Below are 12,112 nucleotides of genomic sequence, written 5' to 3'. Positions count from 1 at the left end.
GTGCCCCCGCGGCCCCCCCACTCCACACGCCATCCTGCCCTGCCCTGCTAGCACCACCTGCTCTGCTGGGATCCACCAAAATCCCCCCCTGGCTCCAGGCATCATTCCTGGCAATTCCCCTCCATGGCTGGTGAAGGCCAGGGCTGCCCACACAGTTGGCCGTCACTTCACCACCACCCTGCTGCTCCGCAAGGCTGAGCCGGCCCTGAAGTGCCACGCGGCACCAGGGACGCAAACAGGGAGGGTGGGGGAGATGCACCACGGGCCGTAGCAGGACAGGCGGAGGCAGTCAGGATCTGGCCTTGTAGCTCTGCATGTCTCCAGCTGGATGGATGTACTCAGCCCACGGGTGAAGGACAGATGAACCACAGACCCACCTTCCCCCTCCCTGCCCGCTCTCCTCCCAGATGATGCACAGATCCAGCCAGCCGCCCATCCTTGACATTTTCTTCCCTGGCTACAGACAGGCTCCCACCCTTTCTCTCCTTCATCTTTCCTCTCTCAGCCCGGGTGGATCTGCCCCGGACCTCTCCTCGCTGCCGGACGCTGCCTCGAAGCTCCCACACAGGCAGCACCTCTGCCCAACCCCAAACATGCAGCATCTCCTCCCCGGGGAGGCACCAAGTGCCCCACAGCCCGGAAAGGCTGGGGGGCAGCCAAGGCACAGCAGCACCACTGCCGGCAACCTTGCACCCCAGCTGCAAGCCTCCCAGCTCCCACCACCCCCAGCAGCCCCAACACCACAACCAGCTGCACCCTTTAAACCTTTCCAAACGGGGCAGCCAGATTTTGGGGGCACAGGGGGACCCCAGCCACCGAGACGGCAATGGGGACGGCCTCCAAGCCGTGTCCCCCCTGCCAGAGCATGCGCAGCACCGGCTGGGCTGCAGACTCCTGTTTTTCCAGCTCCCCGACGAGGTTTCCTGGAAGGGCCCGTGAGCAGCGTTAAACACTTTCTTTTGGAGGAAAAAATGACTCTTCCCTGGCGGGGGGCCAGGCAGCTGACTCAGGGACGGAAGACGGCCCTAACACGATAGTGTGAAATCAGAGCGCTCCTATCTGCGAGCAAAACACTTCCGAAAGCCAGCTCCGAGTCGGGGACAGCTTAACCAGTCCCATGCCGCTGCACCCGTGCCCCAGCAGCTCCCGCACTGCTGACCCCGGCGAGGGGGACCATAAAGCAGAGGGGGGCAATAACACCCAGCACATGTCCTACCAAGTCAGGGCCCCCTCCTTGCCGCTGATTTTCCACTCCCAAATCCCGTCCGGCAACATCCCAAGAAGGCAGTCGAGCCCCAAAGCCCCCCCTTGGCTTGAAGATGCCCCAGGACCGCGCAGCAAGGTCCTCTCTGGGCACTCGGTGCGGGAAAGGATGAGGTCCACGATTTCTCCCAGAGACTTAGAGCTCCTTCACCCAGTCGTATAGCCAGGAACCGACAGTGTTTGACTCTGCAACACCTCCCAAACAGGGGAAAAGGGAGAGGGAGGGAGGGAATCCCTTCCCGTGGAGGGAGAAAGGAAAAAGCAGCGTGTCCAGGGGCAGCGTCAATGCCAGAGGGGCCGAGACATTGCCTGGAGCCAGGCCGTCGCCCAGCCCTCGTGTCCGATTGCAGCGATGGGTACTGGCCGGTCCCGGGAAACAGGGCAAGAGCCAGGGTGGGGGTTGGGATAAATAGCACAGGGGAATAGAAAGGAAAAGGGAATAAACAAATATAAATGAAAGCACGTGGCGTCAAGGGAGAAAATAGCTGGGAAAGGCTTTAATTAGACTATGGGCTGGGCACCATCCCACGGCTGGGAGAAACATCTTGAAAGCAGGGTCAGGATGGGGCACAACACGGTTCACAGCAGAGCCCCAGCACCACATCCCACCTTCCCTGGACCCTCCGGCCAGGCGGGGACATGGGGGTCTGGTGGCCCCCACCCCAAGAGCAGTACCGGGGTAGCAAGCAAGGAAGGGGCCGTGACACCTTCACCATCAGCCAGGCCCTCATCCCACAGCTGCTCTGCCCCACACCTGACTGCCCACCCTGTCCTCATCCCCACGCGTCCCCTGGGCTCTGATGCCAAGAGCCAAATCCTGCTATTCCCCACCACTTCTGGGCCCACCCCCCCGGGCCACGCTATCACTCATATGGCCATCCATTGCTTGTCACCTGAGAAGTTGAATAAAATCCCCAAAAAAAGACCAAGGGAAGGGGGGACAGGCTGCCTTAGCCGAAGCAGCCGTCCCCAGAGCAGCAGGCTCCCAGGTCCCCGTTTGCAAAGCGTTTGCAGCTCCCAGCAAGGTCAGATTTCGTCCCCGAAGGTCAGAGCAGCTCCAGCCTGGCAGGCTGTGCCACCCCAGCGTGGGTTGGGTTTGCCCAGGGCTCAGCCCCAGACGCAGCTCTGCTCTGGCTCTATCTGCTCCAGCTGTATCGAGGCAGCTGGGGGAAGCGCTGAGCCCAGCCTGGTCCCACCCCTGCTGCCAGGCTCGCTGCCCCGGCAGGGCAACCCTCTGCCCTCTCCCCTCCCAGCACCCTGCGGCTATGCCCAGGAGAAAAACTGGTCCAGGGCACGCATGACAACGGGAAGGGGGGTCAGCTTGCATCCCCAAAATCCCAGCCATCTGCCTCATGCCCAGCGGGCTGCACCATACAGCATCGCGCACCAGCACAAATCCTGGCCGGGGCTCTGCACCAGTGTAGAGGATAAGGCTTGGGCACCATCATGTCTCCCCTGGTCATGCCCCTAGCAGCATCCCACCTGCTGCCTCCACTCCCCACCACCCAGAGCCCTGGCCCCAGGGCACCTCTGGAGCATCAGCCAGCAGGGAAGATCCTGGGGTCACGGGACCCTTTGTAGGATGAAGGATGTGGGCTGAGTCCCATGGGGAAGAGCTCAGCCCCCCAGCTCTGGTTTCATTCTGTGCCCAGTTATGATGGCAAGAAGTAACCCCAGCCCCTGAGCCGTGGGTCACCACGGCCATGAATTCCCTACCCACCCCCAGCCCTTTCCCCCATCCCATCCGGCTCAAAGAAAAGCAAAGTCAGGACTTACCAAAGGGGATGGGGAAGAAAAGATCCCAGGCGAAGAGAAGGAGCGGGCAGCAAAATCCCTTTCCTTCGCCCCTTCCAGCACCAGAGCCTTCCAGGGGGACCTGGTGCGGTGGCAGCTCAAACGGCGTCCGCGGCCGGCTCCGTGTGTCCGTCCAGGACAGGAGCTGACGGCCCGGAGCTGGCTTTGGTTGGCGTTTGTCCCTTTGGCTTTGCTTTCCCTCTCACAGAGGGAGCTATTCCCTCCACAGCGCCATGTCCCACGGGGCCAGCGAGAGGGGCACCCCAACGGCAGCAGGGCGCCGGAGGAGCTCGGATACGGGGTACCCCCAGGACATGGGGCGCCGGAGGGGAGGATGGAGGAGACGAAGGCAGCAGAGGCAGGAGATGGGCTGGAGGAGAGGAGGTGCGGTTGTGCTCCCGTCCGCCCCAGACCACACAGGGACGAGCGGGGAGGGGAAGGGGAGAGGCAGCTGGGGGCCGCCCAAGCCTAAGCCCCAGCCCGGGTTAACCCCAGCGAGGTGCGGGGAGGGTGAGAGCCATAGAGGGAGGACAGCCAGACAGACAGCTCCTAGCTATGAATATTAACTACTTCCTCCACAAGCAGGGCTGCGCCGTGTTAACTGTTTCCTAGGCACGACAGACAGACGGACGGACAGCTGGACAGCCTACCCACCCCGCACTGGGTGCTGAGCATCACCCCGCTGGATGACCCCCTCAGTTTGAGACCCCTGGTCCTGCCCAGCGCCTGTGTGCACACGTCACACCTGTCCCCAAAAAGCAGTGACACAATCAGGGTGGGGATGTCCCTTCAGGCCACACGTGATGCTGTAACCCAGCCAGGCCTGCAGACCCAAATGTCTTGCTGGAGACTTGAGTTTCCCCATCTTAAATAAATACGCAGCCAAAGAGGAGTGGAAACCCACCGTGGCCGAGCCATTGACCCCGCCAGCGCCAAACCCGACCCATTTTCACAACCCCCTTTCCCTGCCCCACCAGCACTGCGGCACGGCATGGACATGCCAGTACTGGTTTCGGGATGGCACGTGCCGCCCTGTCCCGTGGCAGGAGGCATGGTATGGATCCCGTCCACCCCAGAGCCACCTGCAACTGTGCTGCTCCATCCTGGGCAAAATCCGTGCTGGGATGGTGCTGACAATTTGCTGGTCCGGGTGACAGCAAGCCCACCCCGTGTCCAGGCCCCTGCTTGAACCCATGCTCAAGCATATACTCCTCGATTGATCCAACATACTCAGCAAAACGCGAGGCTCCTTCCAGTCTAATCCCCCAAATCGTGCGTTTCCCACACCCTCGCAGATGACGGCAGGGGATGAGAGCAGCGTTTCCAGCCGGCCCCCTGACTCACAGCCTCGTTTGCTCCCAAATAGTGGCACACGCCAAGTCAGCATCCTCCGAAAACCTCCGAGGTTTGCTTGCTTCTCTGCCTTTTTATTTTCTGCCCCAGTTGTGCAGCTGCAGGCAGCCTGCAGGAGGGCAGGCTGAGAGCTCCCCGCTCCAGCCCGGCTGCCCGGGGACAGCCCCAGCCCCACGCACACACACTCCGGCAGGTTTTGACTTCAAGGACGGTTTAAAAGGGGAAGAGAAGGGGCTGAGCTTCCACCAGCCTGTCCCTCTCTCCCTGCATCCCAGCCCTGCCTGGTTCCCAGTCCCAGCGGGACCAAACCCTATCACCCCCCCCACATCACAACCCCAAATACCAGGTCAGAGGACAGACCCTGCCCTGGGAGCAGCCACGCTCCAGCTGAAATGTCTAGCCAAGCCCGTAGATGCTCCAGCATTTCTCCCATGGAGAATAACCAGAAGCAAGAGGGAGACGCTCCCTGTGGATCCCCATCCAGCTCAGCCGGGTCCCCGCTGCCCCCCGAAACGCCTGCCCCGCCAAGCCCTTACCTTGCCGCGGCCAGAACGGAGAGTGGCAGAGAGGGGCGGGATGGGGAGGGGGAAGCGGATTCCTTCGGCTTTAGTCAGCTGGTGAAGGCGCCTTCCCTTCGGCTTTAGTCAGCTGGGCGAGAGGAGAGCAGCAGCCCGCCGGCAGCTCTGGCGATGGCTTTAACCGGACTGGCCCGGCCCCCCCCCCCGCCCCCCCGCTGCTGAGCCCCGGCAGGGGACGGATCCAGCCGCGGGGGGGAGAGCAGCAGCCCGCCGGCAGCTCTGGCGATGGCTTTAACAGCTCCGGACTGGCCCATTTGACTCCCCGCCTCTGCACAGCCTGGCTCGCCCTCCTGGGCAGCCTCAGCCCCAGATAAGTGGGGCAGGATTTGACCCCACTAGGGAAGATGTACCCCACGAGATGCCCACCCTCCTGGGGGACCAACGGATGACAGCGACCCCATCTAGGGGCTTGCTGCCCCACAGAAAGGTGCAGGACCATCATCCAGCTCGATCTTGGGGGCTTTGGGACCCCCCAGCCTTTGCCACAGGGTGGGGGTCAGGCTCTACCGTGACCTCCCATCCCCGGAGGGGTGGGATGCTCATCCTGCTCCCCACCCCAGCCAGCCCTGCCCCACTGCACGGGGCTGAGCTGCAGGGGAGCCCCGCGCCAGAAGCATGACTCAGGTGGGGATTTAGCAAGTCTCCTGCAGATGTTGGACTTGGCCAGGCCCCAGCCACCCCCCTTCCAGCCCCGGTAAAAAGGGGGGGCAGGCAGGGCCAGGGATGGGGACAGTATGGAGGTGGGAGACAGGCAGGAGGGGTGGATGCTGGGTGCAGTGGGACGAGCTGGTGGGTCCAAGGGACAGCCAGTACGGGGAGCTGCTGGGTCAAGGACACATGCCTAGCCCTTTTGCATTCTCTCGCACCACCCCAGGATGGCAGAGCCCATTGTTTCCCCACCATGGTCACACATGCAGACCCTGGGGACAACCCCTCCACCAGCTCCATGCCAGCCCCAGCACCCTGTTCTCCATCAGCACTGGTTTTCTCAGCAAAACCAAACTAGACCATAGATGTTCCCCATCCAGCTTTGCCCACCTGCTTCTGCAGTACCCCAAAAATTTTCTCTGCAGCAATCCTCCAACCAGCTGCAAACCCAGAAGTGCCACATCCAGCTGCAGGTCTCCTCCTGCCTCCCTGGAGCCAGCCTGGCCCCCCGAGGAGAGCCACCACAGTGCTGGCAAAGCATCCTTCATCCACCCAGGATAGGGGACATCTGAACCCCCAAAACAGCCAAAGGAAGAAGCACCCCATCACCACTCTTCAGCCTCCAAACACTCTCTCAGCCAACTGGTGGCTATGGGGACCACAGCGGGAATCCACCATGCAGCCAGCACCGACCACAAAGCCCTTTCGAGGAGGAGGAAGGATGGCAGGCGAAGCCATGAGCCACTTGGGGATACCGCTCGCCTCCCCCATGCCGCATGGGGATGGATGACAGGCAGTGGGACGGGTCCACAGGGGTATTCCAGCATACCCCAGTCTCACAAAGGACCACAGGGCAGCCCGAGCCTGGCAGGCAGCAGGGATCCTGCCTGGGTAAGGTAGGAAGGTGAGCTCACCGACAGGGCCAGCCTGTGCTGTGGGGGTGGTTTGCAGAGCAGCCCCTGCTTGCCACACCCAGCTGGGTTCCTTCCTGGCCAGAGGGCGAGATGTGGGGGTTCAGATCCCCCTCTCATGCCCCCTGCCCTCGGCGAGCTTGGTCAGCTGGCAACCCTGCTGCGACTCAGTTTCCCCTTTCCCAAGCCCCCACAGATAAGCACAGCGGATGCGAGGGTAACACCAGGACAGGCACCATCCCTAGCAGATCTCCTGGTGGATCCCCAGCCATCCACCTGCCCCTCTGGCTTCGGGGTCCCACGGGGTCACCCCCCACGCTCTCAGGCACCCCCCCAGCCCAGATAGGTGCCCCACGCTGAGCCAAAGACACCAGAGAAAGGACATCCACCCCCACCGAGAGCGGCTGTGGCCGGCAGAGACGCGGCACAGGGGGGACCCACCATTTGGCAGGCGATCCCGATCCTGTCGGCCTGGGCTGTGGCGCCGGGCTGCAGGAAGCCTTCGCTGAGCAGCAGGGACAGGCAGTGGCAGGGATGAGGAGCGGTGGCTGATCCCACCCCGGCACGGGTCCCCGTGCCAGCCTCACCCCCCTCCACCTCCAGCCACCGCTCGCTCGCGCCTGGTGGTGCCAAAAATGTGGCATGCAATTCCCTGACCAAATAAGGCGAGAACAACCATAAACAGGGACCCCCCTCGCACAGTCGGGCACTGGGGTCCCCATCCCGGCCTGGGGCGGGCTGGAGAAGAGGGAAAGTGCCGACAGAGAGGGAGGAAGATGGAGCCCCCCGAGCCCACATTGGCTCTCCCCGCTGCTGCTCAAGGTGCCCCATGGGGCGGCCGGGGGAAGACCCCCTATAGATGGGCTGTCTCACAGCTGCCTGCGCTGGCACAGGTCAGAGGGCAGCCTCCTGCCTGCAGTCCCGGTTCATCCCCAAACCGGGGCAGTGTTTGCAAATTCAAGGTGCCCTTGTTCCCCATCACCACCCTTCCTGCAGGGAGGACAGCCCGGCCGGCACATGGAGGGACCTCCACAGCCCCACTGAGACCCCCAGAAGGGGACGGAGAGGAGCCCTGGGGTACCTCCACAGCCCTGCAAGGGACTGGGAGTGCTGTGGCTCTGCCCCAGGGGTCAGAGGGGAACACACGTGCACCAAGGCACTCGGGTCTCTGCAGGCAGGAGGGGGCTGCCAGCCAGTCCTGCCAGCTCAGGGCTGAGATGTGAGGGCTGAGCCATGGTCTGAGCTCACGGTGGGGACACACGTCTCCTTCCCTCGGGGCCAGACCCACAGCCCCCAGCTCCCCACTGCATAGCTGAGCCCGCGCATCACGAGTTGCCTGTTTACTGCCCTGTGCCAAGGCAGGCACCCGTGCCAGCTCCGTGCAGCCACCCCGGGTCCGATCCCATGTCCCCACCATGGGCAGAGACCCCCTCACCCACCCCAGGCACCTAGAGCCCCCACCCTCCCCAGTGAGCCCGGCCACCCACAGCTCCCACTCAGAGCAGCTGGTGACCTTCAGGGACGTCGGGGACCGCAGCTGTCCCTGCTCCAGGGACGCTTGTCCAGACTGGGCCAGGAAAGCTCAGGCATCTGCTCAGCCACAGATGGCCTCACCGCCGGGACGGGAGCCCACCACCCTTCAACACACAAGTACTGCCTGTTCCTGCCAAGCAGGCGAGGGCAGCCAACTCGCCGCATCCCAATGGTTGCCCAAGGGGCTTTTCCCAGCTCCGAGCAATGGTGCGGACCCTCCAGGGCCAGTGAGGCATCCTCATCCCCCAGGGGAAACTGAGGCACAGCTACATCCCGCCATGCTTGCACCGTGAGAAAGGAGCTGGGAGACCTAATGGTCCCCCCGTTAGGTCCCACTCCCGACAGACTGGGGGTTTGGGTTTCCCAAAGCTCTGGGGCATGAACCAAGGCTGGACCCTGCTCCATGCAAAGAGGGCTTTGAGAGCAAAAGCACCGAAAAAAGAGCCTGAGCTCCCTGGCACCGCCGGCAGGAGGGAAAGTCCACGAGATCTTCCTCTCCCATCCCGTGGCCACGCTCCTCCAGCAGCAGCTGCCTGCCCCCAGCTCTGCTGCCCACCGGTGTCCCCTTCCCTGGGGTGGGGGGGATTCCCATGGGGACAGTTTGGCCACCGACCACCCCGTGAACCCTAACCTTTCTCCAGGTGCTTGCCGGGCAGGGGTGGCTCAGCCCAGGCACCCTCCGCGCTGTCCTCGCGCTGGATGTTGAAGTTCTCATAGGAGTCCCACCGGATGAGTGGGTCGGACGTGTTGTAGTCCACGGAAACGCTGGGCCCGTTCTCCAGGTGCTCCATGCCTGGGAAAAGGCAGGATGGTCAGTTGGGGTGACGATGGAGCCAGTGCGGACAGGATGGAGGGAGGAGGTGAAGAAAAGGTGCAGGCAAGGGAAAGAGGGCAGGAACCATAGGGCAAGACAGGACAGTCACGTAGGAACGGGGGCACCGAGAGGGATGGATGGGCATGGGAGGTACATCAAGACCCACAAACAAGGTATACAGGGCTGGCCGGGGCTTTTGGGATTGCCTAGGGACAGGCAGACGGACTGACAGCGAGCATGCCTAGGGCGGGACTTTTTGGGGTGGGAGGGTCCTCCATTCCCAAGCACCCCCTCCCTCTCTCCCCAGCCAGCAAGTGCTGCAGCGAGTGGCCTCCCAGTGAAGAGAACGAGGACCATGGGGCACCCATGGATGCTCCTAGACCAGCATCACTGCCTGGACCCCTCGTCCCACCCTGGTGATCAAAGGACTGCAAATGGGGCAGCAGGAGGTCGCAAGGGAGGCAGCAGGGGATAGAGCTGGGGGGCAGGAAAGGAGCCAGCATCCAGCTCCGAACCTCCATGGCAGTGAGCCAGCCATACCTTGGATCTTCTCAGGGCCGTAGGAGAACACGAACTCCACCTTCCCGTACTCGGGGAAGCGGTCATCTGGAACGGAGAGAGCAGAGCAAAGGGACCATCTCGATCCATCCCTCCAACAGCACCTGGACCGCCACCCCAAACATGCCCAGGCCAGCTCAAGGACAGGAGCTGATAGGGGATATCCCGGCACAGGGCAGCGCATCTCAGCCCCCAAAACAACCCTGAGACAGGCCCTCCACATTGGTACCGGTTTTGGCAATGAAGGGGATGACACTGCCACTGGTCCCCAAGCAGCACCGCACCCTGCAGATGGAGCAGGAGTGCCCTGCTTCACTGGGGGCACATTTGGGGTGGATGCCCAGAGGTCCCCGCAATGGGAGCAGCATCAGAGGGGTGGGAAAAGGAGGGAGTTTGGAGTGGGCAGGTGCCGGGGCAGTTACCTCTGAAGGCCTCGTCCAGGTCCTCCTTGCCAAAGACGACGTCAAGGTCATGCACAGCACATGTGTGGAACTGCACGCGGAAAATCACATCACGGGTCGGGCTGCGAAACTTCTTGTGGTAACACTTCAGCTGCGGAGGGTAGCGGGGACCGTCAGGACAAGCCCCCAGGGCTGGGCAAGGGGGAACCGGGGGGTCCTGATGCACAAGGACCACCCGTCCCCCGGCTGCTCCCCACCCAGGGGGCTGAGCCCAAGGCTCCTTACCAAGATATCGCCCTTGAGGAGCAAGCCAGGCTCGATGGTGATGCAGATGCCTGTCTGGCTGTCTCCTTGCACGTTGCTGCAGAGAGGGACGGTGGGAGGACGTGAGCTGTGGTGCAGAGCTCCCCCAGAGCTCCCAGCGCCGCCTCCACCAGCCCCTTACACCCAAACCCAGCCAGGAACGGTGCAAAGTACAGAGTTGGCCCTCCCGGTGACAGAGGAGGGTCCCATCCCCCACCCCAAGGGGCACCCATTCCCAGGTAGAGGAGGACAGGAGAGGGAAACCAAGGCACAGCTCAACGAGGATGATAAAAATCCTGGGTGGGAGGGTTTGACTGGGGTCCGAGCGCTGGGGCTGTGCTATCAGCCATCCACCCTGCTCCTGCGGGTCAAGTGGGGCACGGGACACGGAGGGAGAGCTCTCAAGGAAGGCTCTCCTCCCTGCCTCAGTTTCCCTGCCGGAAGCCCTCCCCTCCCCAGGGCGCCGGGGGGCTGCCTCCGGGCGGTGGCGTCGGCAGCGGGGGATGGGGGAAGAAGGGAGTTAGATTTCACAGGCAAGATAAACCTGGAGTTTATTACCAGCGTCCCATAAACAGTCTATTAAAAGCTGAAAGGCGAGGCTGGGATGGCAGTAAATCTCGGCTAATAGGGATGCCTGCTGTGGGGAAGGGAGATCCCAGTTCAGGGGGGTGAGATGGGAATACCCCCGAGGCGAGGGGCTTTGCTCCCTCCAGGGGGGCCAGGAGCCAGGGATGTGGCTGCAGCAGAGCATCAGGGCAGCTGGAGAAATTGGCTCTTGCTTTGCCTTCACCAACGCCTGCTTCCCAGGAGCAGTGTCGGAAAATGGTGTCGGGGTAAGTCATGGGGAGGTTAAAATGGGGGGAAAATCTTTTTGCGGGAGAGAAAGAGGGCTTTTGGGATGATTCCTGGCAGGAGGAGCAGCTCTTTGGGCAGGGAGAGGAGAAACACCTCCATCCCCCTGGGAGGTGCCCCCATCCCTGTCCCCGCTCCCTCCAGGGACACCCAGCCCCGGGCTCTGCACAGCCCCGGGCTCCCTCTGCTGATACACAGAGTCACTACAGCCCTCCCAGCAGAAGGGCCCAGTATGGCCCAGTACAGCCAGTTACCACCTCCAAGGAAAGGGGAGCCCCTTTGTTCAGTTCCCTGGACCCCAAACAGACTAAGCACAGGGCATCGGGACCACTAGGAACTTGGCCTTGACCCTCTCCATCTCCCCCCGCTTGCCAAACCTCCCGCGCTGGGGAGGAGGGAAGCCCCACAGTGAGGAGATAGTTACTAGATCCCCGAGGTGTAGACGGGCTGCATGGCCTGGTAGATTTTCAGGAAGGGACGACAACCTGGAAGACATCAAGGCGGGGAGAGAAGGCGCGCTGCTGTTAGCCGGCAGGGCGGAGGGGCCGGGGCAGGGATTAGTCACGGGGGAGAAATCCAAACAGGGAGGGAGCCAAGGCAAACAGCCGCTCCCCGCCCCAGCCGGCCCGCACCGGCCATGGGCAACATCTGGGATGGGCAGAAAGGGATGCTCCGGATGGGGTGGGAAAGGGGGAAAGCCCCTGTAGCCCAGTTTGGGTCCTGTAGAACCTGGGGCAAGCGCTGGGCTGGGGATGGAAGTGGGATGATGGTCTCTGAGCAAGGGACTGCTTCTGGGTACCAGCACTGGGCATGGTACTGCATCCCAAACCCCAACCCCAATCTGGTGCCATCCTCCAAAAAAGCCATTGGAAAAGGCTCATCACCCCGCAGCTTGTGTTAGTGCCCAGCCCCGGGAGCCCTGCACAGGGGGGGCACCCCCCGAGGGCATCTCTGCGGGAAAAGGGTAGCGCCTGGCTACAGTGAACAGTCACAGAGAGGGAAAGGGAAATTCAAGTTGCCGAGGAAATTGTGGAAAATATCCCCCGTGGAGAGCAAGCCTGGCCAGGCAGCATGGGGCAGTGGTGTGGGGGGGCGGGCCAGGCT

General features: G+C 62.6%; 1 protein-coding gene across 10 annotated transcripts in view; it reads right to left on the bottom strand.

Annotated features, from left to right (window-relative positions):
• The window catches only part of TNS1 (tensin 1), a 64,476-nt gene that overhangs the window by 26,818 nt on the left and 25,546 nt on the right, over window positions 1–12,112 (bottom strand). For all 10 annotated transcript variants that reach the window (XM_009274960.2, XM_009274959.2, XM_019470939.1 and 7 more), the window contains 5 exons: window positions 11,433–11,493; window positions 10,139–10,214; window positions 9,875–10,004; window positions 9,435–9,500; window positions 8,712–8,873 (listed from right to left, as the gene is read on the bottom strand). In XM_009274960.2, coding sequence (XP_009273235.1) covers window positions 8,712–8,873; window positions 9,435–9,500; window positions 9,875–10,004; window positions 10,139–10,214; window positions 11,433–11,493 — 495 coding nt within the window. The remainder of the gene's footprint in view (window positions 1–8,711; window positions 8,874–9,434; window positions 9,501–9,874; window positions 10,005–10,138; window positions 10,215–11,432; window positions 11,494–12,112) is intronic.

The sequence above is a fragment of the Aptenodytes forsteri genome, unplaced genomic scaffold (genome assembly GCF_000699145.1).
Source record: "Aptenodytes forsteri isolate BGI_AS27 unplaced genomic scaffold, ASM69914v1 Scaffold255, whole genome shotgun sequence".
Taxonomy (NCBI): Eukaryota; Metazoa; Chordata; class Aves; order Sphenisciformes; family Spheniscidae; genus Aptenodytes; species Aptenodytes forsteri.
This window is presented reverse-complemented; position numbering and strand designations above follow the sequence as displayed.